This window comes from Vigna angularis, chromosome 3, assembly GCF_016808095.1.
Source record: "Vigna angularis cultivar LongXiaoDou No.4 chromosome 3, ASM1680809v1, whole genome shotgun sequence".
Classification (NCBI taxonomy): Eukaryota; Viridiplantae; Streptophyta; class Magnoliopsida; order Fabales; family Fabaceae; genus Vigna; species Vigna angularis.
This window is the reverse complement of record NC_068972.1, coordinates 258660-284612: the sequence shown is the minus strand read 5'-3', so window position 1 is coordinate 284612 and position 25953 is coordinate 258660. Positions and strand designations below refer to the sequence as shown.

Here is a 25953-nt window from a genome sequence, read left to right as displayed (position 1 = left end):
AAACATTTTCTAAATAAACACACTTTTTCTTACATAAAAGCCTTTTTATTTAGATATTAGTTTATATTTTGTTATTCTTTTAAAGTTTTTTTAGGAATGTTTACTGTAAATTTGTTTGATGTAGTACAACCAAATTCATTCGAGCTAAAAGAATTCTAAATTATAAATATCAAGAACAATTTCATAAGATATATATATATAATCCATTTAATTGTAATTTAAGTTGATTTTCCTTTTTTTTATAAAAAAGAATTATGAAAATAACAATTAAAATATTCAATTATTTCAGTTGTTTATTCATATATTAAATACACAATATTCATCGCAAATAATACTCATTACTAAATTTATTTTAAGTTTGTAGTGGATCCAAAGGAATATTTAATTAATTACTCTAAAAAATGTAAGACTGTTAATAATTTCAATTGACTCAATTATCATATGTTTTTTGAAATAAGTACACGATAAAAAAAATTATTGAAACAATACATAAATAACTTAAATATATTTCCTGAAATAAAAACAAAAAAAAATATTATTATTCAGTTATTTAAAATAGAATACTTACATATTCATAAACATATTCTACTTATTTTTTTTACCAAAAGTAGTGTACATATACATACATACATTAGAGGGACCATATGTACAGGTGAAATGAAATATATGTAATTAAGAAAACGACAGTGTCCTAAGATTGGTTTTCAGTTCCCTGAGCAAGAAGGTTCTGAGAGTCAGCGTTCTTGCCCCAAGCTCTCTCCTTCCATATGAGTCCAACTTCATCAAAGGTCAATCCTTTTGTCTCTGGAACATGTAATACCACAAACACAAAGGCAAGAACTGTAATGGCAGCAAGAATCAAGAAAGTGGAACCTGTCCCTATGCCATCTGCAACTGAAAGAAAGCTCTGAGACACAATCAAATTCGAAACCCAACAAACAGTGGCTGACATGCCCCCACAGATTCCTCTATATTCCTCTGGATATATCTCTGAGTTCATAGTCCATGGCACAGGTCCCATTCCTGGGGCGAAAAAAGCAATGTACAGGACTAAACCCAGCACTGCAAGCCATCCATAGTGTTCTTTTGATGATTGGTTTAAAAATGACACAGACAAGATTATCAAAGAAGCAAACACCCCTCCTAAGCTACAAAGAGCCAACTTCTTCCGACCGGCGTGGTCTATCAGGTATATGCCAAGAATTGTTCCGGCGGCGTTCATGGCAGCAACTAAAAGGGACAGCAGAAGAGCCAACTCATTAGACCGGAACCCAGCCATTTGGACTATTGTCGGGCTGTAGTACATCACCGTGTTTATACCTATGAACTGCTGGAAAGCCTGCGCAATCATCCAACCCATGTTAGAAAGATGGTGAATTTCATTCATGGATTCAACACTGAAAATGAGTTTAGGAATACTTGTTTGTAAAGTGAAATGGGTTTTCTTTATGTTACCTGAAGTCCAGCTCCAACAAGAAATGCCAGTCTGACTTCTTTTGATCGAAAAACATCCCCAAATTTTATGTTCTTCCTTCTTTGGCGTTCTTGCTCTGACAAAGCCGTTAAGAAATCAACTTCATCCTCCAAACGATCGATGTCATAAATCTTGGAAAGCACATCGACAGCTTCATTTTTCCTGTTCTGCACATGCAACACAACAGAGGATCACAAATTACACAGCTACTGGGAAAGCAGAGGAATGTTGCAGCTGTACGAACCTTCATAAAGAGCCATCTTGGGGATTCGGGTAGAGAAAGCATGAGAAAAAACTGAACCACTGCTGGCACAGCTGAAACTCCCAGCATCCATCGCCATGTCCCACGAACCTGGTTGAATAATAGAGACATTTTGAGAAACCTTGGAGAAAGAAAACTAAATTCTATTCTAGCTGGTTATTGAGTAAAATGAAGTTAAACAAAAGTCATCGATTATTTACCCTTGTAAAAGCAAGATTTACGAGGTAGGAAAGAAACTGTCCACCAGTTATCATGAGAACATTTGTGCTTACTAATGAGCCTCTTATTTCAGATGGTGATGCTTCTGCTATGTACACAGGAGCTGTAACAGATGCAACACCCACACCCAAACCAACCAATAAACGTCCCAAAATTAGCACAGTAGGGTCTGCTGCAGCAGCCATGCCAATTGCTCCTAAAATGAATATTACATCAGCAATCAGAGTGGCCTTCTTTCGTCCATATACATCATTTATCCACCCTCCTGTTGCTGCTCCAACTATTGCACCAGCAATTGCCATGCTCACTATTGTTTCCTGCCAACTCATATTATTACGATTCATTTACTTGCAATCATATGCTGAAATTCCTAATCTTCTGATTCAGTTTTGGACCTCTATAGCATCAAATCATGAATCCAATACTTACTTTAACTTGTAAACAGATGCATATCACATCATATCATATACACGAATGTCTGTCTGTAAAGTCTGTACTCAATCACATCGGAAGATCACAAGGATTAATCGTACCTGAAGAAAATTACTTTGTCTAACCGCTTCAAAATCACCTTTAATATACAAAAGTGCTCCTGATATGACACCTGGGACAAAATGAATGTTACGCAGCTACAGAGAAGATAACTGGGACATTATAGGAACAGGGACACGAGTGTTTTCAAAAACATGGTCAGCCACTGCATGTAATGTAATTGAGAATTCGATTCCATTTTCCGAACATTGAACTTCGAGTATGACATTATTTTGGAAATTAGTAAGTGAATTTCTTGAAACCTCCTTGTTTTTTAATATGAAAGAACTAGAAATGTATAGACGTAACTCACTGGTGGTAATACACAATATTAGAACATCTTTAATAACATCTTATAGGATGTAATATAGTTGGTCATACGTAAAATTTTACAGTGTCAACATCATTGTTGACATGACAGTTAAAGCGATTATTGTAAAGTTGTGTGAGTGGTTGAAAATTAGAAAATGAAAAGCACAATATTAGAATAAAGGAGAAATTAGGTACCAGTGTCGTAGCCAAAAAGCATGCCACCAATGCCAGCGACAGCAGTGAGTCCGAGAATAAAAGGGTTCTTAAAAAACGAGATTTTGCGGTCAGGATACACATCCAAATACCCTGAGCTTCCTGGTGCCGATTGCCTTCTCGTTGTCGTCATTCTCCTCAATTTTTTAAAATAATCCAAAACCTAATAATAATGATAACAAATTACTAAATCCACGATGCAGTGGTCGAATTCAATGGGGTACAGTAACGTTCACCAATTTTCAATGGATATTGCAAATTTTAGACATTCTCCAGAAAACTTGATGATCCATTCAGATTCTATCGTTTTCCCTTCTGTTTCTTGGGTCTTTCAAAAGGGAAACGACATGATATGTTATGCGATGCCATGCATGCATTCTGGACATAGGAGGATTCCCAACATCAATTGTTACCATTTTTAAGACTGCCAAAATCTATAGGTAACGTCGTTTTCCGACAATCTTGTCTCATTTATAAATGGCCCATTTCAACCATTTTACACAAAAAAAAAAAAAAAACATGCATTATAATTTTGAGGATAAGGTTACAAGCTACTGAAATAAATTTGTTTATCAAATCCTGTTTGAAAAATTGAATAATTTTCAACTATTAAAGAAAAAGTAAATTTTTTTACATGGCCACAGTTTACTTTTAGACGTTTATATTTTAATTTTATGATGTTAAAATGAGGATTAAGAAGAAAATTAGTAGATCCATTCCAAAGAAAGAGGGACGGCGAAATCACAAATTTGCTTGTATTTTAATTTAAGGTTGTTTTCTGAAATATTTAGTATTTGTTAATCATCATTTTATTCGTATAAATGTGGATTATCGTCTGCTTAAAGAATTAAAAAAAAATTGAAAATGATATAGAAACATGTTAAAAAACTTAAAGAAAACTTTTTTTTTTACTTTACAATAATAAAAAAAAAAGAGTCACTTTTGATGCATTTTGGCTTACCCAGAGGGCATTCTCTTAATCAATTATGGAAAGGACACATTGCAACTATTTTGTATAAAATAATGTAATCTCTTAAACCAAGTTACAATGGAGAATATTGTTACATTAGTAGTAATAAACAAAATACATACCCTGGTCACCAATTCAGTTTCTAGATTATAACTTACGAAAAACTAACATCAGTAATATGAAAACTACAACACAGTAAAATTGTAAGCAGTGTCAGAGCCATGAAAATTAATGACACGCTATTTACCATGCATCAGTCTCTTGGGCGAGCAAGCCAAAGAGAGCTAAGAGCACGCAGCCTAGAAAAGTAGTCATGTATTGCAAGCAGTGCACGAGCAGATTGCCGAGTTGTCAGTATCCGATGGATTTGTTGCAGTGTTTGCTGGCGCAGATTATCAGCCTTCAAATCATCACCACACAAATTAAGAACTCAGTTAATTTACTTCAACAGTGATGTTTGTTATAAATGCTGCATAGTGTGAGAAAATTTTATCAACTGTGAAAATGAATAGAAAGCCAAGGGTGGTCTGCAAGATACTTGAATTGATTGTTGATATGTGAATAAGATAAGTCTTTTACCTGCTTAATGAACCCCTCAAGTGTCCCTAATTTGCCCATGGCCATAGCCATTTGACCCATGTAATTTGCCACATTCCCTGATGAACCAGAGGAGCCAAGTGATCCAGTGGATAATGTCTCCGAAAGGGACTGCTGCAATGCTTCCATGCCCTGAGACAATGCATCTTCAGCCTGTTGGGAAGATTGCTGCAAGTTTGTGATACCCACTAACTGCTGCTCTGTCAGAGGTTCCAACTGATTTACCAGCAGCTGCAACCAAATTCATGTCACTCTAGTCAAGGCTCAAACAATCACTTGACATACAAAGTATCTCAAACATATATAAAAGGAGAGAAGAGGGTAATAGGAATTTGAACCATACAAATATGATATAATGATGGGTTATTCACAAAATGTCAAAACAAACATATCTACACTAATATTCTAGCAAGTGAAACTGTAATACAGATATATTAATAGTCTTAAAGTCCTAATATGATAAAACACCTACCACACAATAAGAATCCTAAATCCAACATTTTAAATTCTAAATCAACCAGCATTATCAGAAAGCAACCATAAATATAGATGCAAAATTTCAACCCTTAATTCATGTATTCTCTATTACAGAACTCTCAGGTTACAACAAGTTGAGTATCTTATAATTATCACCAAAAACTGTAGGAGATTTTTCTTTGTATGTCGCTGTTATAATTCTAGAAATAAGGAGCAGATCTTATATAATCAAGAATATCAAGATTATATATGTAAATATTTTTATTTATTTCCATATTTATTGTTAGAGTAAACCAAATCTCCTTTATTTATTGTATTGATCTCATTTTCTCAGTATAAATAAAGTATCTATGTTGTCTCAGAAATACACGGATTCAACTCAATATCTCTCTCTTCCCGGTAGTTTAACAATTACAATGAAAAACTAGGGCTTAATAAAGCCATAATATCTTTCAACAAACCAAAGGGTCACAATCAGCTCACCTTGAGGAGTTCAGAAGACCGAAAACCTCCAAGCCATAGGAAACACCTCTCGGCTGGTGTTTTCCACATGCCAGACAACAAATGGAAGACATCAGCCTTAGCTGCATTGGCCTTCAGTCTAAATATTTCATCATAATGTGCCATTACACCATCGATAATCATGCAGAGTTCTGTATCACCTGCGTGAGAATTTACAGCTGATCTTAGCTCATTAATTTGTCGATTCTGCTCTTCCAGCCACCTTGCATATTCTGCATCAAATGCCATGGCCCCTGTAGAAAAACATAGTTATGGATTATCACATGCAACAGATGAGAAATTTATACATTCCAGAAATTTTTTGGTACAGTAAGACACAAGTTATAAACATATTTTGATATTAAAACTTGTGGAATTAATAACATATTTTAGAGAAAAGGATACCATTTCCACTCATCGAATGCGCTTGATCACCTGAACTTGATATAAAGACTCCCTGCAGCGAAAGAAACCAGACATTTGAGTTTAAATTGAATATGAGCATAGATTGGCAAAGTTTTCGCTAAAAAGGAGAACATAATCTACTTCCAAGGAATAATTGCACCCTACCTGCTGCCTAGCTCGCTGAAGCTCTTGCTCCAGTTGGGTCAGCTTTAAACGACTACTTTCCAGCTGTTGAACATAAGCCTGAAGAGTAACAACATTTCGGTATGAAGTCTTGCATTTTAATGGCCAAGTGGGGTGATGCAAACACAATTATTTCTAAAATCTATCAAAGAGATCAAACAAATAAAAACAGTACAGCTTACAAGTATCAGAGTATTCCAATTCAACCCATACTCATTACCAAATAACTAATTACTATTCCAAAGCGCTCTATTCTATAAAGGTTGAATACTCATATTTATCATTTTACAAGTTCCCTTCTAAGTGCAGTTAAGAAGAAACATCCAGAAAATTGCCATGTATATAACATCACAGAGGTAATAACTGTAGTACTCACAATATTTAGTAACCAAAATACATGTTTAACTTAGTCAGAGCTCAGAGAAAGTTGTACTCATTTTGTGTGTATTTTCTCACCATAAAAGGAAGTATACTTCAGCTGCATTGTTGAGAAGACAATGGGAAAATTAAGCACAGACAGCCAAAAGCAGTCTTGCTGAATTCTTGATTATTTTCATATTCATGGTTTTACCTACAATTTTCCAATTTGGTGGATATTTTCCATTTTTGAGGATATCCTATTCTACCTCTAGTTGTTCTATCCACCTTTCACTTTGACAAATTGATTTTTTCAATTAAAAAATATATTATATTATCACTTGAACATAATCAATGTCCATGGTACTCTCAGTTCGCAAGCAAGCCTACAAAAGCTGTAGACCAAACTGATCATTCAAATACATACAACCACACAGATGAGAATATATAGCCTGTATTTGAGTTACAATGAAGCCATGCCAATATTTATATGGAGAAAGAAGAAAACAGTTAATCACTTGTAACAAGAAATATTAACAAAAAAGTTCATGTTCCTACTTTCTTTCTCAGTCGGCTTTTTCTTGCAGCCTCACGATTCTGAGCAAGCCTGCGGAGAGTCTGTGATAAATTAAAAGCCAATGATCATGTAACAAATATTTATCTAAAATTTTAGATAGAAAAATAAATTTAAACAGAGTAAACATTTATGTTGGTCCTTAAATGGTATACACAATATTAGTGTGGTCCTCAATCTATAAATTGACATCATTATTGGTACTTCAATGTTTATTGATGGCATCATTTAGTTCTTTAAGGATCAACCAGATGTTTCATCTTATGAGGGTCAATTTGATGTTATATATAATTGGAGTGACCAAAATGGTCATTTACTCTTCAAAATGTACTTTACCTTCTGATCTGTTTTATCCTTTGATCTGTCACTGGAGTCAGAAGCCACAGCAGCAAGGGCTTGATTTCTATCAAACTGTACATGTGGAATGTGCAAATGTCAGATTGTAAGAAATGTCAACAAAATAACCACAGCTTTAAGGAACAGAATGGGAAAGTTGAATCCTTGATGATGAGTTCAATAGGTTCAAAACCAAGAAGAAAATTGCATGGAAGGTAAAAAGAAACTTCACCTGTGGATTCTTATCGTCGGTGTCAGCATCTGTAGAAATATCAGTTCTAGGACTGGCATCAGCCATGGCAAACTCTTCCTGGTGTTCTGTATCACCAGTAACCAAATTTGATGTGTGAACCTTTTGGAATTGCAAGCTTTGCTGCTCTGTTTGGTTTGTTAATATGCTTTTGTCAAGTGAAGTTGGCAACTAAATTGAAAACAGAAAAAAAAATGTAAAATAAGAGAATTATGTTTTAGCCAGCAATCACCTAATTTAACAAGCTGAATGTTTCATAGAAAACGAGAACTAGCAAAACTCACCTTATCAAAGGAACCAAGTTGAATAACACCTCGAGAAATTGTCTGGCTACTTACTTTAAGTGAGTCTAAAATTGAGTCTGAATCACATATCAGATAACATTATTAGAGAATGAAAAAGTGGAGAAAAGATTACATTTTACCAAGAATAGAAGCAATACTTTAGTCAGAGTATAAACTTAGATATCTAGTTCTTTACCCAAGAGTTAAAAGGCCAGTATATATATTTTAGCATGTGCACATCTGTGGATGTATTACTGCTCCTTTTTGTTATCTTTCACAGCACTTCGTTATATTTTAGCATGTTTTTTGTATTTTTCCCGTACATAACCATACTAGTTGGAGGTAGAACAAGTGAATTTACCGACAAAGGGTTTGTATGTTTTTACTTCGTGCATAATATTTCTTTGAATGAAAGGGAATGCTCAAAGTAAATGTTTAATGCAGAAAGTCAAGTTTGACCACTCACACTGATTATATTAGTAAATGAATTTTAGTAATGTTACAAAAGATTAAGAAGAAATATTAAAACGAATATTGCTTCTTATTGAGTCATTATTAGTTACCACTACGTGGCTAACAGATGTAAATGAAATTCTTTGTAAAATTACATGAAATTGAGAAGAAATCATGTGAGTGGCCGTTGCTTTTTATTCTGTGGTCATACTAATTTGTACTACCGAGTGCCTTACTGTGAAACATGAAACTCAGCATTAGATGCAGAGTTACAAAGAAATGTGTGAATTGCTATGTGTTTCTTTCTATTAAGTGGTTATTTGTTAACATTAAGTGGCTAAAGATTTTATATGAAGTTCCATCTCTAAAGTAACAGGAAATTGGGAAACAAAATTTGAGTGGCTATTCCTTTTTAACGATTTTAGGTTAAAAGGTTAATTATGGTAAATGAAGTCCTATACATAAAGTTACACGAAATTAAATCAAGCTATATGCGTAAGGTTACATGAAATTATGAAGAAATTTGGAAGTGATTACTTTTCATCGAATAGCCATCTTTTACCCATGTGACTAAACATTTTGTAGGTGATACAATAACAATCTAATAACTAAAAAGCCCAACAACAATATACCATCTTAAAATTGGGATAGGACTAATTCAACCACGAAAGCTAGCTCATGGAGTATGAGTAGTTGCCCCACGCTTATATTATATACACTATATCAGTAAACAATGCAGAATCTCCAACAATTAGAATACTTACTTCCACTCAAGGCAACAGCATCCTCTATGCGATATCCAACTGATTGATCAAAGTCAGACAGACGAAAAGAATCAACTGTGCTTCCCTCTGTATAGCTGAAAAAAAAAACATAATCAGATTCAGTTAACAGACAAGCACAAATCAGCTCAGGTCCTTCTTTTCAGACAAACAGCACATAAAACCTAAGTCTTCTAAACTTGATGGATTCAAAAAGCAAAAACAGGAACATTCTAATAGTCTAGTAAACCAAGATGTTTTTCCCCTTTCAGTGAATGTTCTATTGTTGCTTGGACAATGAATCCAAATATCCAATAAAGGAGCAACGACATGGGAACAAAAGAAATCTAGGTTGGGAAAACTATACACCACATTTCATAAAACGGGACAGATTTAGTATTATTAAATCTAATACTAAGAGTAACTGCTAAGAGGAAATATACCATGCATTGGAATTGGGCAGTTGTGGATTGAAGCTCGGCATCCCTCTTGCTGTTCCCTTCTCATCTTCTACACAAACACAGCTCTACTCCACACACACCATCATATTTCAATAATAACCTTGCAGCCGAACAAAATTCAAGACCTGAAACTCACCATGACCAAAATACTTCACAGAATAAAAAACATAGTCTTTGCTTCACTGGTAGCACACTAGCAAAACGACTCTAAATCAAAAACATTGATAGCAAAAGAAACTCTTCACATGCTTCTGCCCATGAGGGATGACCGGCAGACTCATCTTTGACAAAATTAAAACAACTCAAATCTAGAGAATTCCTGGACTTCCTCGGATAGTAACAGAAAACAAATCTGAAACCGTTGAAGAAAAAAAACACTCAACTGTAGTAGCTCGAGCGATTAAAAAACCAACTTCGCTGCCTGAAGCACAGACTTGGGAACAATCCAGTGTGCCCACAAGCTAAACTCACGGAAAACGATAATTTGCAACCAGATAAACAGTGCAAAAAGTCAAAGCAGGACACTTTTGACAAGCAAAAGACTAATTTGACACCAACCTAGCAACCCCCTGATGGACGCCCAAACCAATAAAAAAAGAAAATACCAAATCTAATCTCAAGAAGATTAATTGCAAAAAAATAAAAATAAAGTTTTGAGCTTTCACTGATGCTACCAAATACTGGCAGAAAATGAAGGGAACCCACCTTGGAATTCTGATGATGTGGGTGATGATGATGAATGATGATGGTATCTGTTCAACTTTTTTTTGGTGAATAATTATTATTGTTGGATTAAAGTGAAAGGAAGAGGGCTATATCATATGAGAGAGAGAGAGAGAGAGAGAGAAAGAGATGAAGGATCCATCCAATTTAATATTCTTCATTTTCCCATTTTTATAATGTTTCAGTGCTTTGACATGATTCATCGTTAATTGTATTTTACTGTTCCTATGTTGGCATCTTCTTCTATTTTCATTCATTTTCCTTTGTTTTACTAATTGTTTGTTTATGGTTTTGTCACTGTATCAGAGATACACACTGACACGGTAATTACACAGTGTCTTACGTTATAGCTTCACAGCTATCTTTCACTTTTCATTGTTGCGGCCATGATCCTCTGCTACCAGTCACACCTGTTCTTGGTGCAACCTTTTTCATATACACTTTTAGCTTCTTAAATTTTACTTTTGTATTTCTATCTTCCAAAACTATCTATTTTTAATTTCTGAATTTCCGAAACTTCTTCAATTAAAAAATTGAAAAATTGTAATTTATGAGAACTTTTAACGATCAAAATTCCTTCTGTATACAATTTTTCTTCTCTCATGTTTTTCTAAATTTCTAAACTGAAGCTTTTTCTTTGTTCATTGATTAGGTTTACACAATTTTTTGAATAAAATTCTAAAAAGGAAAACAAATAATCATCATTTAATTTGATTAAGAAAATATGTTTTAATTTAATATGTTTTCGTATACCTACCATTTAAGATATGTACGGGTTCAAGAAAATTAAAATTTGTTAACTTTTAATTATACTTTATTGAAATAGTCTAAATGTTTAGGTGATCAAAGTGACTCCTTTACTAACAATGGTAATTATTTATGGAAAATTATACAACCTTCTAATATGTGTGTTTCATCCTCTGGATCGATTATTTAACTTTTTTTTTCAATATTAGGTTAAAAACCAGTCATTTGATCTTTATATTTAATATTTAATGCTTATTTATGAATTAATATATATGTAAGTGAAACAATGTAACTTGTTTCTTATACAAAATAGCATTTCGTTTTCATTTTCAACTTTTGTATCTTTAAAAAGTGACATTAAGTTTGTATTTTTGCAAAACTACTGAAGAAGTTGACTTAAAAAAGGTAAAATGAAACAAAAAACAAAAAAAGCAAGACGAAGTGGAAGTTGCTAAAATTGTTTAATAAAATATTTATTAAAGTTATAGGTTGAATTAACTTATAAATAGTTTTATTTAATTTAGTTGATGGATATATTTTGTAGTATTTATTATTATAGTTTTAAATTAATTTCAAGCCTCTGCAAAATTTATTGAGCAATCAATTATTGTTCTTTCATATTTATTAGAAAATAAATATACTTGTATCTACGTTCGTATATCTTATTTTGCTATTTTAAATATTAATTAAATAATATTTTTACAAAAAATAAAAGGCACATCAAATAAATTATAATATTTTCAAGTATTTGATATAAAAAGTAAACATGTTTCTTTTATCCCATGTCAAAAATAAAAAACAAATTATAGTGGTATAAATAAAAAATAAAAATTTTACAAATAATTTATAATAAAAATAATAAAATGTGTAAAATTAGATACGAAAATAAAGATCAAATAAAAATTAATAACAATTTATTAAATTATGTAACAAATTATACATATTTTAGTAATCTATATTTATGTATTTATTTCTCTGTTTATATATAAATTTATATACATATATATATGTACAAAAAGGATTTTTATTTTTTGTATCTATATTTGTTTTCAAATTTTATTCACTAAATTATTTCTTTTAAACTAGCATAATTATTTTATCAATTTTATTCTGAAATTCTTTTAAATTTATACGTTTTTTCCAATTTGAAATTTCTTTAAATTTAATCATTTTTAATTACAAAATTAACTACAAAATAAAAAAAATACTTATAATAAATTTATAAAATATATTCATATAGTTTTATAATTATAATAATAACAATATCAAAAATTTTATTACTTTTTCCTATCTTAAAATAAGTAAGTAAACACATATTTCACTAGTTTAAAATAAGAGGGATAAAAAAGAAAGAGAAGAGCAATATATATATATATATATATATATATATATATATATATATATATATATATATATATATATATATATATTCTCATCATTTTCTAACCCTAATTAAAAAAAAGTAATATCACCTGTACCTAATTAGGAAAAAAAGAGTAAATATTACTCATAGGCTTGCTTTATCATTCCTACCTGTCTTTGTTTTAAAATATTTTGAATCAATATTATATTAAAGTAAAAATACTACATGATTTAAAGAAAACATTACCAAAAATAAAAGTCAAATGTTATAGATAATATATTGACTAAAGGAAACGGCATAATATAAAAATACTATAAAATTAACATTTATGTAACTTTAATAATATTTTATGTGATAATAATATAAAAAATAGAAAAAAACACTTTAAATAAAAATTACAAAAATGAAAAAGGAAAAAAATATTCGCATATACATATAACATCATTTTACAAAAGTAATTAATTATTTTTTTTTTTACAATTTGAGTATTGTTAATTGAATCTTTATCAAAAAAATGTAGTTTGCATGTCCTTTTTAGGTCTCATTACTTATGATTTTATTTTCATTTTAATATTTAATTTCACAAAAATGGTTCTGTCATTTTTCCGCATAATCAGAGATAAAAAAATTATTTATTTTTTCACTCTCTTTATTTTTAGGGGGCATTAAATTTTATTGATTTAAATTTGCAAAAGTAGTAATTACAATTAAAAAATTAAAAATATAAAATTTTAAATTAAGTTTCTTTTATCAAATATTTTTCGCATCGTATTTTTATTTTAGTTAATTTATAACAAATAACTGATTAATTAGTTAAAACAGCAGTTATTGTGATGTGGAATAGAAAGAAAGATGGTTAGAATAGTTGGAACATATAGTTTCGTGTTCGTAATAAAAGCGATGAAGCCGTGAATGTTTGACGTGGAAATGATTGAAGTGAACATTATTAACCCAAAAACAGACACGACAACTACCTGTCTTTTGTTTCATACCAGTTTTGTTTGTTCAGAACTTAATGCATTTCCTTCAAATTTGGTTCCTCCAAGGTCTATAAAAATGTTCATGCAATCATCACCATCATCATCACTTCAACATTCAATTCCTCAATCACTTCTTCATCAATTGAAACTGACGAATAATAACACAAAATAAAAATGGCGGCAGAAATGGGCATGTCCATGCAAGCAGGAAGCTCCAGTTACTTGGAGATGCATCCTGAACGCAAAATCGCTCTTTTCCAGAATCCTTACATCCTTGGAATCACTTTCGCCGCAGGCCTAGGTGGTCTTCTGTTCGGCTACGACACTGGTGCGTATCATTATTATACATAAACACTATAACGTCACACGCTTCATGCATGAACAAAGAAATTAATTTAACTAATTCATATATACGTACACTAGTACTATAGCAACATTTTCTTACGTTGGTGCATGCTTGCATGCATGCAATATGCAATATGCAGGCGTGGTGTCAGGTGCTCTTCTGTACATAAAAGAGGATTTCGAGGTGGTTAGGAATAGTAGCTTTCTTCAGGTATCATGTTAAATACTATTAAATACTAATCAACATGTTAATACAGTAGTTAGTTAAGTTTGGGAAAAGAAGCATATAAAAAATGATGATTTTGTGATGCAGGAAGTGATAGTTGGGATGGCGTTGATTGGTGCAATATTCGGTGCTGCGATTGGTGGTGTGATCAATGATAATTTGGGACGTAAGAGTGCAACTATCATTGCAGACATATGCTTTGGCGCAGGGTCAGTAGTAATGGCGACCGCACCAAATCCTTACGTGATCATAGCAGGTCGTTTTCTGGTGGGTCTGGGTGTTGGTGCTGCCTCTGTCACTGCTCCTGTCTATATTGCAGAAGTATCACCATCTGAAATAAGAGGAGGATTAGTGAGCGCAAATACTCTTATGGTTACTGCTGGACAATTTCTCTCCTATGTCATCAATTTTGGCCTCACCAGAGTACTTCATTCTACCTCAGTGCTTGCCCAATTACAAATGTTTATGATTAAACTGTTTGTGAATTTCTTATTTTAAATTATCCAGGTTCCTGGAACATGGCGTTGGATGCTTGGAGTTGCAAGTTTGCCAGCAGTTCTTCAGTTTGTCCTCATGGCCTTTCTCCCAGAGTCCCCCAGATGGCTTTACATGAAGGTAAAAATATTCCCAGAAATAAATCACTTAGAAATCACAGACTTTGTGATTTTCTTTTCTTACCTGCCAAATCATATCTGTAATTCTTCAATCCATTTCATATCTAAATCCTTGCTTCGATTGATGAATAAATTTGAATTTGATTATTACAGAACAGGAAAGAGGAAGCAGTTGGTGTGCTCTCTAAGATTTACTCATCACCCCGGTTGGAGGACGAGATTGCAATTCTGGAAGAACTCCTGGAGCAGGAACGCAAGAGTGAGGCGAAAGTGAAGTACAGTGATGTTTTCAGGAAGAAAGAGATTAGATCTGCATTCATTTGTGGGGGTGGACTTCAGGCTATTCAGCAGCTTAGTGGTATCAGCATCATAATGTACTACAGCCCCATAATCATTCAGATGGCTGGCTTCAGATCAAACGAATCAGCTTTGTTCCTCTCCCTCATTGTTTCTGGCATGAACGCAGCAGCCACAATTCTAGGCATCTACCTCATTGACATTGTTGGGCGCAAAGTGCTGGCTCTTTCTAGTTTGTCTGGTATGACTGTGTCTTTGGTCGTTCTCTCCACAACTTGCTACCTCATGGGACATGGCAACGCAAGTCAAACACTTGGATGGATTGCTATCTTGGGTTTGGTTTTGTATATTCTTTTCTATGCCCCAGGAATGGGTCCTATGCCATGGATTGTGAACTCAGAGATTTATCCTCAGGAGTATAGGGGTTTGTGTGGTGGCATGTCAGCAACCGTCAACTGGATTTGCAGTGTGATAATGTCCACCAGCTTCCTTTCAGTGGTTGATGCCATAGGGCTTGGTCAGAGTTTCATGATTCTTTTGGGAGTATCCGCCATTTCAATTGTTTTTGTGATCTTTTTGATGCCTGAGACCAAAGGGTTGACGTTTGAAGAAGTGGCAAACGTTTGGAACGAGAGAGCCCATGGAAAGGACAAAAACGTGCAAAGCCTTGCTGAGAACGCAGCTTTGAGTTCCTAGTTATTGTACCAATCTGAGCAATCAAGCTCATCCTCTCTGTTGAGTTATCCATGTTTTGTGTCCTTGAAATTTTAATTCAAAGTCTTGGAAAGATATTTTCATTTGGGTTACTAATGTCGAATCGTTTTGCTCATTTATTATGAGATCTCTCTGTTATATACATTCTCTTTCTGACATTGCTCAAAGATCATACTTCACATATGATCATATTCGTTTCAGTTCCAGATGTTTAAGCAGCTGTGTTATATTCAACAGTTATAAATTAATCAACGGTAACCTTAAAAAAACAGTTTCCTTTCAATTAACATTTCTAACAAAGAAAACATAAAAACGTTAATGTCTTTAAAACACACTTCTACAAGATAAGGGCCCTTTTTTTTTCTGGGTAAGTTGGATTGAAAGGTATATTATAAAGATACAGCAGTCATTTTTGTGATTCTACCTAATAATGTCTGCAGTTTTTTCAAAAGTTAAAAAAACATGTACTACTGTATGGCAAAGCTGAGCCAATGTGTTATCTTACCACTATTTAATTACTTCTGTAACACTTTTTATCCTTGAGAAGCTACTCAGCTACATATACAAGGGGAATTAAATGAACAACAAACATATAATCACAAAATCACGAAAAAGCAAGAGATAAAATGAAACTGTTTTTCAACCGCAGCTAACAGTAACGGAGGCATAAGGGCAGGGACTTGGTGGAATTGTGACTGGAGCTATTCCTTCCAGCATCAGCATCACCTTCTTCATTGTTGGCCTGAGAGAGGGATCCTCTTGAAGGCACCAAATAGCTACCATCACAAACCTTTCCAACTTATCTATGTCATTGATAGCCTCATCGTCATTTGTAACCAGAATGTCTATTCTTCCATCCCTATAGCAGTCATAAGCCCAGTCAGTTAAAATTCCCTTCTCATCCATCTCCAACTTATCATCTACGTTTCTCCTGCAGCAAATGATCTCCAGAAGCAGCACACCAAAACTGTAGACATCAACCTTGGTTGTGATCGGCGCACTCCTGAACCAGTCTGGTGCAACATACCCTTTTGTTCCTCGAATGCCAGTTTCTGTGCGGCTTTGATTAATCATTAGTAGCTTTGACAATCCAAAGTCTGATATTCTTGCATTGTAATGCTCATCAAGAAGTATATTTTGAGTCTTTATGTCACAATGGATGATCTGGGTGAAGCATTCCTCGTGCAAGTAAACCAGCCCTCTCGATATCCCAAAGGCAATCTGGACTCTTTGGTTCCAGCTAGGTTTGAAATCTTCGAAAAGGAAATTTGCCAAAGTGCCATTGCTCATGAACTCATACACCAGAATCCGGTGTTCTAGCTCATCACAATATCCAATCAGGCGAACCAAGTTTTTGTGATGAGTTTGGCCAATTACATTCACTTCTGTTTTGAATTCCTTATCGCTGTCTTTTAGCAACTTGTCCAGTTTTTTGACAGCAATAGTGGCCAAATCTGTTTTTCCTTTAAAGACAATGCCACAAGATCCCCTTCCCAATTCTTCTCTGAAGTTATCTGTTGCTTGCACAAGCTCTCTAAAGCTGAAACTGCGCAAATTGCTCTCTGCAACAGTATTATTTGTAGAACTTCTCTTCTTGTAGTATAAGGGGAAACCAATACATACTGCGCTGATCACCATGAGATTCAAAAAGACAGAACCCCCTAGAAGGACTGATATCACAGTTACCAAACTGTCTTGATCCTTTTCATTTTCCTTCTCTTTTATGAATGAATTTGAAGGACTATCTGACAAGGCATCATTTTTCCTCAACTTAATGAAAGCAGATGCCTCAACTTTTCCACCCCGTCTTCCATTTGAGAGAGGCAGTTTCTTCTTCCAGCAGCTATCATCTCTAAAAATAGAAACAGCACATAAGCAATCTCGCAAGCAAGAATTCTTGCAGTCCTCTGAGTTGTAAGGTTTATACAACTCAAAATCTGATTGAGGCCAATCAGTATTTGCCATTTCCTTCATGAAGTACATATCTTCCTGCAAGCTTTGTCCACTTCCTCCACAACCGAGTTCCAAATTTGGTCTGCAGCTGCCGTACTCATCCGTTGAATCAAGAAGAGAATAGCCTTCTGGGCATGTGCACTTAGGTCTTTGATCAGCTTCCAGAGTGCAGATACTATTGAATCCACAGACCCCACTACCAGCAGTGATTGATTCCAAATTCATGCAAATGTCTTCTGGCAATGTCTTTATAACTGTCCAGCTTGGATTTGAAGCTCCACTTTTCGGGTAACGGGATATGGTGAAAGTTCCATCAAAATTTATGGTTGCTCTATAGTAATAGGAATCCGTAGAGAGCATATCATTTGGATTGGTAATATAAACCCTCTCATAGCTCCTCTTCAATACATAAAATCCTGAATCATCAAACATCACTCGGAAACCGGAGTTCGTTGTATTGTTGGAATCATAAGTGTTACTGATGTAGTGAGCCTCATAAGTACGGTTGGTAGGCAAATTTATAGGATTAAGCACAGCATTACCATCCGGAAGCAAGCGAAATTGGAACCTTCCTCGTGTGTAGTTGGTCTCTTTCTGGCGCGATGAAAGCGTGCCTTTAACCTCCATGATTTGAGTTGGCACCAAGGTATCGGTTGGATTGCTGAAACTGTCCCACAAAATCTGTGAATTCACACCTAGAAGCTGGAAGTTGCCTGTGTCATTCATTAGTCCATGGGAAATCGTACCTGATATGAGCTGCGATGTCCATAGCTCAACACCCTGAGGGTTTTTCAGCACAAGTCCTCTGCTTTTACTGAGCTCTAGTGTCGAACCTTTAGGAGCAGGGTTGTCTCCATTTGCATACCAAATGAAAGAGGTACGAGGTATGTTTTGATATCTTATGGCAACCAAGAAAAGAGAATAACTCTCAGGCTGATGAAATCCAAATGCATACTCTCCTGATGGAGAGAGCCATTGAGCACCCTCACTACCTGCAATAAGGGTATCACCGATGCTAACATTAGTCTTAGCAGAGGCAGAGACGAGTGAGAGTTGCAACAAAGGAAGAAGGATAACAGTGATCACACAAATAACAACATTGGTAGCACTCATCTTTGCTTGAGGGTGGAAGCAAAGCAAAGATGCATTGGAACTGGAATTTTAAGAAACCATGCTATGTTTTTGAAACGCACTTCTGACTATTCAGCAGAACAGTAACATTTGATCAAGTCTTCCAGGTAATTTCTAAAACTGAGAGAGGAAGTGCTATATTAATTCTTGCTTCAATTTGCACGACACGTTAAACTGACTTTGAATTTGAAATATCAGTAAAGTTGAGCTGCTTCTTTGCATGAAAGCGTGTTTATACAGCATTGACTTCTTTAATAATAAGAACTGTTTGAAAAATAATTTTTTTAGTATTTTAATTTATTTGTTTAGTTTAAAGTACTAATATATACTGTTATATTATTAACATGAAGTTGTAAGTATTCATATAACTTTTCTTTATAGTATGCGCACCCAAGACCAATAGTCAAATTTAAAAACCACACAAAATTAGTCTTTTATAAAATTCAAACATGTATGTATGTGTAATAACTTAAAATTCAACAATATATTTGGAAAATATGAAGTGGGGAATTGAAGAGTACGTTAGTGTGGTCCATACTTTGAAAAGCAAATGGGTGTAAATTACGCTTCCAAATTTCATCATGGTTTAGTTATTGGTTATTACGATTTGTCCACCATTCAAAGGCAATAGGAAGTTTGAATTGCTCTCTTAGATGTAAATTGATATGATCGTTGCCGTGACATAGACACCAAATTTACCATCAATCGGAAGTATTTATTAAACATAAAAGGTTCCCTTTGCTTATATAATATAATCTTTTAAATCACATTATATTTTAAATGCATTTTCTAACATATTTATTATGACTTAAAAAGTCACGCGGAGTATAACTTCTGAAACTACTCAACACAATTCATGATTGATGACTTTTAATAATAATTATTATAAAGATAAAAATATACACATGTTTAAGTGTATAATTTAGTTTCTCGTATACATTGTAAAACTTTTGTAAGACTGACCGCTAAAGAAAAAACATTGTAGAATTTTTATATAACAAAATTCTTATTCATATAACTTATGAAACAGTGATTATACTACTAGTTAACTCACTACTATGGTAATCAACAGATAAATTGTCTTCTAAAAGATTAACAATTTATCGATTTTACAATGTATCCAATTGGCTACCTATGCCACCCCATTCAATCATTCCCAATCTAGCTTTATAATTTAAGCTTTTGCTAGTTTACCATTCTGCAGCTTTTGCTAGTTTAAGCCGTAGACAATGAAGAAATTTTTTCAAAACATCACTTATAAGCAATTTTGTTTTTTTAAAAAAAATAAAAACAGATAAAATAATAGTACAAAGTTGGGTAGCTGAATGGCCAGTGACCACCCTACCTCACTTTTCAAATTAGTGCCACAAAAGAGGACATTTTTTTAGTACAAAAGAAGAAAGTAAAAGCATACGAAAGACACATCAGGATACAGAACTTCACATAACGTACACTATCAACATCTAACATTTCTGCCCATCTTTTTCTATTACACCAAAATTATATCACACATTCCTATTTTACTCACTGTTAACTGGAAATTAATGTCCACCAATCCTTTTCCAAAAGAAGATGGGCCTGTCAATGCAAGTGCTGACAACTAAACCATTAATAAACAACAATATTCTTTTAAACGCTTAAAGTGCTGTCCGGTTTTGAACAGAGAACTTAATGAATATTGTTGACATGGGCCTTGCGTTGTTCTTGATACGAAACAAAGATTCAAGAAAAAGAAGCGCGTTCAATCTAAAATACGAGGAAAAGGGGGTCTAGCCTCGTTTTGTCTAAGCCGGAATGCAAAATGACCCTAAAAGTAAAACATAACAACAGGGGATGCGTTTCGTCTATATAAGGAAATAAGGGGCACAAAGAAACAATCTAAATTTACATTTTAAGACGTTAAATTAAATTAAAAACCTGCCCATACAGGAAATCCAATTACCATAGTTTTTTTTCCTGCTTCAAAGCAGAGAACCAAAATTGAGACAAGGTACATAAAAATGTCAGCACAGTACTGAAATGCTCACTTGACACCCAAAGTAGGGAATTGCCCAGGATCTTCAATTGATGGAGCTGGAACGTTGGCGTTTGGATAGCCACCATAACCACCTCTTGCACCACGTCCTCGACCACGCCCACGTCCACCTGCGCTGTAGAAGCTTTCACCCTCTGGTGGCTTCAGAAACTCGTTGATGCTGACAGACTAGTAGCATGAAATCCAATAAACAGAATGGGATAAAGTCAACAAAATGTATGTAAAAGACAAAAAAAACAGGGTCATGTGCACAACATTCAAAAATAATGAAGAAATATACCACATTTAAGCTGCCAATCTTACAGATCATCTCAAGGATGAAATGGAAGCAAAAACAACAAAAAAAATAGAAGAGTTTCCAACCATAATCCATACAATCCAATGAAAAAATAGCACAAGCAGTAAAATAAAATCAATAAGGAGACAAGTACAAGTCGTGACAATTTAAAACAAACAGAAATGACGTAATTCACCAGTAAAGATAAGACAAGAGCAACAAAGTCACACCTTCTTGGCTTTCTCTTCCTTCTCAAGAGTGTCTTTGCGCTTATCCTTATCAGATCCCTTCAAAGAAGAAAAATTCCAAGTGTCAAGGATATCATAAGCTATACAAAAAATTAAATATGAAAATTACAAACAAAAATTATGGAATCATAAAGTCATAAACCTCACCAGCTTAATAAAGATGTCATCATTGTCTTTCTTGTTTGACAGCTGCTGCATGGATTCAAAAACTTTGGTATCCACCTTTCTCTCCTCAGTTTTAAGTGCTTGCAAAGCCTTCCTTCTCTCTTCTAGTACTTTTTCATATTCCTCCAGAGTCATTTCCTATCCAAAAGGAAAAATACAATTCAGCGTTAAAACAAACCAGCTTTAATCAAGAAATTCCACATACAATCATAAAAATAAAAGAGTATATTGTTAAAAAATACACATGGATACAATAGCAGATGTAACCCAAAACTGAAAAGGAAAATTATCAATTTTTAATCAAAGAAAATAATCAAAGTGAGACTTTCTTCTGCCGAGGTATAAATAACGAGTGAACTATCACAGGAATTTTGAAAACCCAAGGTTAAGATTTAGATGTGCACAGAAATAACATTAGTACAAAAACAAATAAAGAATAAAGCATCCTAAGCAATGAGTGAGAACCCATAGCTTAAAGTCAAAGCTAAACTTTATTGGATTATCATTCCTACAATTTGTAACTCACTTTACATCGATGGTCACATGCAAAGTGATGATTCCATTTTAGGTCAGTTATATAATTGAAACAAAAGAGTCCACAGAAAAAGTAAAAAACAAAATTAACGATATACAAAAGCAGATGAAGAGAAAATCAAAGCACTTGAAACCAAATTGAACAATCACCTTATCCTCAGGCTCTTTTTCTTCAGCCTCATTAGCAGGATTCTCCTTGTTTCCATCAGCAGCAACATCGTTATCACCTGAAGGCTTTTCTTCGCCAAAATTCTTAGCAGTTTCATTTACTTCATCAGTTGCCCTAAGTAAAATTCAAAAGAGGAAAAGGAACAAGCATCAATAAAAATCCATCAAAATAGTATTAAGCAGAAATCATGTGCAGAGGGTAGTGCAGGGTCCCAAAAGAAGAGCTTACTGGGCAAGTTCATCAGTTGGTAGTCCCCAGTTCCCTCTCCCATAACCTTCCCGTTTGAATTCATTTCTGCAAATAGAACAAGCTATATTAAATACATGAGCGAAAAGTCTATTCAACAAGCCAGAAATATGCTACAAGTATCATGTTCACCCGCGTCCAGTCCCACTGCGACGTTCATAGACTCGTCGTGGTTGCCCATCTTCACCAGCTTCCCCATCACCAAAACCTCCACGTCCCCCACGACCACCACGATAAGGACCGCGAGGCCCACCATAGCCAGACCTTTCTGAAGACCTCCCACTCTCTCCATCAAGAGCACCTTGACCAGCATGGGGAGGAAATGAATTATCATCATTGGAGTAGTCTCTGTTGAAACCACTGCCTCCGCGGCCACGACCACGTCCACTTCCACGTCCACCACCACGTCCACCACGTGAAGAGTCACTTCTTGCCTCCCTCACTATTACAAGAAAAGGAAAATTAACACAAAAACATAAATGAACAACAAATCAACAGAGAGCACATAAGATATCGGACAGTAACACAAACAAAAAAATAGACTTCAGGGGATCATAAATAAACCATGTTCATGGACTTCAACGGTTACCATTGAAAAATTGATATTAAGAAATGAGAAAAATATTCTCAATAAAAACTACAATCCTAATTAAGAATCAATCAGAACTAAATCTTCCATCCATTCAAAGAACTTCAAAGCCCCCGGTGTGCAAACAACACCAATAAAGAATTATCCGGCTATGTGAACACCAGCCCTTATCGCCCGCTTTAATTATATCCCAACCCAAATAAAACGAAAATCGACAAATTGCAGAAAGAAAATCAAATCAAAGATGCAGATTGAAGGAGTGCAAGTACAAACATTTCAAACCGAAGGAAAACCGCAAAAGAATGTGTTAGATTGCACATTCCAATGCAAAAGTAAAAGAAGAAGGGAAGAAAACAGACCAGCCTGAGCAGGAGGGGTTGGCTTGGAAGGAAGCTGAGCAGGTTTGTTGGGCTGCGTCTGAGGTTTCTTAGGAGCAGCAGTGACAACCTTGAGCTGCTCAGCCACAATTTGCTGAGATGGGTCCTCTGCGTCATCACCCAACAAATCAAAAGGGTTCATGCTTGCCATTTTGGTCACCGATCCCTCTTTAATCCAGAACCCTAATTATGTGTTACGCCAATTCAATCAGAATCTCAATCTAAACCCTATCTCATTTCATCAACAACAACTCTTCCATCTTAATTTCTCAGTGAAGTCTAGTAAGAAATAAAACAGATCACAACAGAGAAAAAAAGATAAGTAAAACCCTAGCCGCCCTGTGGTAACAAGAGAAGAGCCTCATCCCAAACCCAAATACCCAATTTATTAAGCACTGAAACGCAACGTTAAGTCCTTCATGGGCTTCTCAAAAAAAAAAATGTTTGTCCTGGAATATTAATGTGTCCAAAAATAACTAAGATTCTATTTAAATATTTCATTTAAAAATCTTTACTATTCTAAATGTGATATTCCTTTTCCTTTTTTTAGTTTAAATATTTCAATTCATTATCTTTTTCTTATTTATTTGGTCATTTAGAGATTATTAAAGACTGCTAACCATTGTAAAATTAGTTAATGTTTCCTCCAAAAGCAATTAAATATTATGATTTGATTTGATTATGATCCTTTGAAATTTATGCTTCTACCCTTCTTCATTTTGTTCATTTGCTCATTATAAATCTTACAGATATAAATAATATTACCAACCACCAAATTCCAATGAATCTTATTATGTTATATAATTGTTCTAAATTGCTCTGGAAAAATACTTTTTTTCTTCGTGTGATTTTGTCTTACTCCAATAGAATTACTTTTTATACAAAAAAAAAAATACTTGTATTTAATATACAAAATTATAGTGAATTATATTAATCTCGAGTTTTTTTAAGAAATTTAAATTAAAAAAGTTAAAGTCTTTCTATACACAAATTAATTTTGTTAAGTATGGATGGGGTGGACATAGACTGCTTAACCAGAGTCAATATGAATATATTTTTACAGTTCTTTATCATCAGAGTATTTTCAGAGGTGAAATATTAAAAAAAACGAAAATAAAAGAAGAAAATTAATGACTACAATTTTAATTTTAATAGATTACATATACTTTAAAACATTATTTGGTGCATTACATACATTTTATTTTTCATAAAATTAAGAGAAGATAAAATAAATATTTAAAATAATTACAGCGTATTTGAAGGAAAAAAATACCTGCAATTAAAAACAAAGTTTTTCAAAAACATTGCAAGATTATTATAATATAAAAAAATTAATAAAAAAATTATATAAAAATTTACATTATTATTTATGTTTATTTTGTTGACATATTTCAAAAATTATTTTTTTGTATTATTTAACATGTTAATTTTTTTTTATTTATATTTATTTTGTAACTACATGTTTTATCCTTTTATTTGTTTATTTTAATTTTAGATTGATTTATTCTAAAAATAAAAATATACTTTTATATTATTATTTTTATTCTTAATTTTATCATTTATAATTTCTATTTAATTGGTTATGTTTATGTAGAACTGTCAAAATGGGTAACCGACTCAACCGGGCTCGGCCCACTAGGATTGATTACTTAGTGAACCAACCCAACTTGGCTCCCTTATTAGCGAGCTGACAAAATTTGAACCCGACCTGACCCACCACGGGTTGGTGGGTTAAATGGTTGGCTCACTGACTCATTCAATTATAAGTTTTTTCTTAAAATAAAAAAATTATAATTTTGTTAATTTAAATCTAAATAAATTTCACTTTGATGTTAAACTCCAAAGACAATTCAAAATAAAAAAAAAATATCATACAATTCAAGCGTAATCCAAAAACAAGAACAAATAAGTTTTTAATATTGATAATTTATGTATCACTTGTCCATTTAAAATATTAGAATCTAGATAAATCTATAATATTTTTCTCTCTTAAAACATCTTTTTTTATCCTCATCTACAGTATAATAAAAAATGCTAATTAATAATGTTGAAACAAAAAAATAATAAATAATTAAATTAAATTAGGTGGATTTATGAGTCAACACGACTCACCACGGGTTCAACCAGGTGAACCGGATTTTAAGTGAACCGGATTGAAAACTAACTAACCCAACCCGACTCAAACACGTGGTGGACCGAATTGGCTTGCAAGTTACAACTCATTTTGACAATTAAGTTATTAAGATTTTTGCTTTCTTAGTCTTTTTTATTTTATTGACATAAATGTTTACTTATTTGACATTATTAATTTATTTTAATATATTTATTCGTTATGCTACATGATTCTAAAGAGTTAATTTATTCTTTTATTTATTTATTTATTTATTTTACTCATTTATTTCTTTTAGGAAAATATATTTAATTTTACTTTTATTTCTTAAAATAATACTATTTCATATATATATATATATATATATATATATATATATATACTCTTTTACCCATTTATTTAATGTATTATAAATAATATTTACTTATACTTTTTCTTTTAGATAAATTATCGTTTTAATTCTTAAATAATATCAATCATATTTAATAGT

The 25953-nt window shown here is 33.3% G+C and overlaps 5 protein-coding genes across 8 annotated transcripts; 1 reads left to right on the top strand and 4 right to left on the bottom strand.

Annotated features, from left to right (window-relative positions):
• Positions 1–548: 548 nt before the first annotated feature.
• LOC108326173 (inositol transporter 1) lies at positions 549–3474 on the bottom strand. Its single transcript, XM_017559501.2, has 6 exons — positions 2994–3474; positions 2489–2559; positions 1937–2272; positions 1719–1826; positions 1456–1641; positions 549–1339 (listed from the first exon to the last, which is right to left on the bottom strand). The coding sequence occupies exons 1-6, from the start codon at positions 3142–3144 to the stop codon at positions 692–694; spliced, it is 1500 nt and encodes a 499-aa protein (XP_017414990.1). The 5' UTR covers positions 3145–3474; the 3' UTR covers positions 549–691.
• Positions 3475–4020: 546 nt separating this feature from the next.
• On the bottom strand, positions 4021–10482 carry LOC108326174 (transcription factor TGA6). Of its 3 annotated transcripts, XM_052874632.1 has the most exons (13): positions 10326–10482; positions 9603–9745; positions 9163–9257; positions 7946–8022; positions 7644–7832; positions 7412–7486; positions 7060–7119; positions 6127–6204; positions 5962–6013; positions 5718–5810; positions 5539–5591; positions 4561–4809; positions 4021–4381 (listed from the first exon to the last, which is right to left on the bottom strand). In XM_052874632.1, exons 2-13 carry the CDS (start codon positions 9641–9643, stop codon positions 4235–4237), a joined length of 1209 nt encoding a protein of 402 aa, XP_052730592.1. In that variant the 5' UTR covers positions 9644–9745; positions 10326–10482; the 3' UTR covers positions 4021–4234. The 3 variants fall into 3 exon arrangements, with proteins under 3 accessions (XP_052730592.1, XP_017414991.1, XP_017414992.1); XM_017559502.2 differs by having other exon boundaries at positions 5539–5810; XM_017559503.2 differs by lacking the exon at positions 10326–10482 and adding an exon at positions 10004–10299 and having other exon boundaries at positions 5539–5810.
• A 2817-nt stretch (positions 10483–13299) lies between these two features.
• LOC108325381 (inositol transporter 1) lies at positions 13300–15977 on the top strand. Its single transcript, XM_052874213.1, has 5 exons — positions 13300–13761; positions 13919–13989; positions 14092–14427; positions 14512–14619; positions 14772–15977. Exons 1-5 carry the CDS (start codon positions 13608–13610, stop codon positions 15609–15611), a joined length of 1509 nt encoding a protein of 502 aa, XP_052730173.1. The 5' UTR covers positions 13300–13607; the 3' UTR covers positions 15612–15977.
• LOC108324352 (G-type lectin S-receptor-like serine/threonine-protein kinase RLK1) lies at positions 15971–19631 on the bottom strand. 2 transcript variants are annotated; one of them, XM_017557293.2, is made up of 2 exons: positions 18329–18483; positions 15971–18249 (listed from the first exon to the last, which is right to left on the bottom strand). In XM_017557293.2, exons 1-2 carry the CDS (start codon positions 18349–18351, stop codon positions 16269–16271), a joined length of 2004 nt encoding a protein of 667 aa, XP_017412782.2. In that variant the 5' UTR covers positions 18352–18483; the 3' UTR covers positions 15971–16268. The 2 variants fall into 2 exon arrangements, with proteins under 2 accessions (XP_017412782.2, XP_017412781.2); XM_017557292.2 differs by having other exon boundaries at positions 15971–19631.
• An 896-nt stretch (positions 19632–20527) lies between these two features.
• Positions 20528–23733, bottom strand: LOC108326609 (RGG repeats nuclear RNA binding protein A). Its single transcript, XM_017560202.2, has 7 exons — positions 23336–23733; positions 22520–22829; positions 22370–22435; positions 22123–22255; positions 21421–21576; positions 21256–21312; positions 20528–20916 (listed from the first exon to the last, which is right to left on the bottom strand). Exons 1-7 carry the CDS (start codon positions 23502–23504, stop codon positions 20737–20739), a joined length of 1071 nt encoding a protein of 356 aa, XP_017415691.1. The 5' UTR covers positions 23505–23733; the 3' UTR covers positions 20528–20736.
• Positions 23734–25953: the final 2220 nt, after the last annotated feature.

Bases quoted from the DNA above. Each gene is read 5' to 3' on its own strand.
- LOC108326174 (XM_017559502.2), bottom strand. From the start codon at position 9,643: ATGCCGAGCTTCAATCCACAACTGCCCAATTCCAATGCATG. The intron at 7,120-7,411 runs GTAAAGTACATT...AATTTATCACAG, and splicing joins AGGATAAAACAGATCAGAAG to ACTCTCCGCAGGCTTGCTCA. The intron at 4,382-4,560 runs GTAAAAGACTTA...GATGATTTGAAG, and splicing joins TTGAGGGGTTCATTAAGCAG to GCTGATAATCTGCGCCAGCA.
- LOC108325381 (XM_052874213.1), top strand. From the start codon at position 13,608: ATGGCGGCAGAAATGGGCATGTCCATGCAAGCAGGAAGCTCCAGTTAC. The intron at 13,762-13,918 runs GTGCGTATCATT...TGCAATATGCAG, and splicing joins TCTGTTCGGCTACGACACTG to GCGTGGTGTCAGGTGCTCTT. The intron at 14,620-14,771 runs GTAAAAATATTC...TGATTATTACAG, and splicing joins CCAGATGGCTTTACATGAAG to AACAGGAAAGAGGAAGCAGT.
- LOC108326609 (XM_017560202.2), bottom strand. From the start codon at position 23,504: ATGGCAAGCATGAACCCTTTTGATTTGTTGGGTGATGACGCAGAGGAC. The intron at 22,256-22,369 runs GTAAGCTCTTCT...AATTTTACTTAG, and splicing joins CCAACTGATGAACTTGCCCA to GGCAACTGATGAAGTAAATG. The intron at 20,917-21,255 runs GTGTGACTTTGT...TCATGCTACTAG, and splicing joins AGGAAGAGAAAGCCAAGAAG to TCTGTCAGCATCAACGAGTT.
- LOC108324352 (XM_017557292.2), bottom strand. From the start codon at position 18,695: ATGAGTGCTACCAATGTTGTTATTTGTGTGATCACTGTTATCCTTCTT.
- LOC108326173 (XM_017559501.2), bottom strand. From the start codon at position 3,144: ATGACGACAACGAGAAGGCAATCGGCACCAGGAAGCTCAGGGTATTTG. The intron at 2,273-2,488 runs GTACGATTAATC...ATGAGTTGGCAG, and splicing joins GACAAAGTAATTTTCTTCAG to GAAACAATAGTGAGCATGGC. The intron at 1,642-1,718 runs GTTCGTACAGCT...TTGCATGTGCAG, and splicing joins CAAGATGGCTCTTTATGAAG to AACAGGAAAAATGAAGCTGT.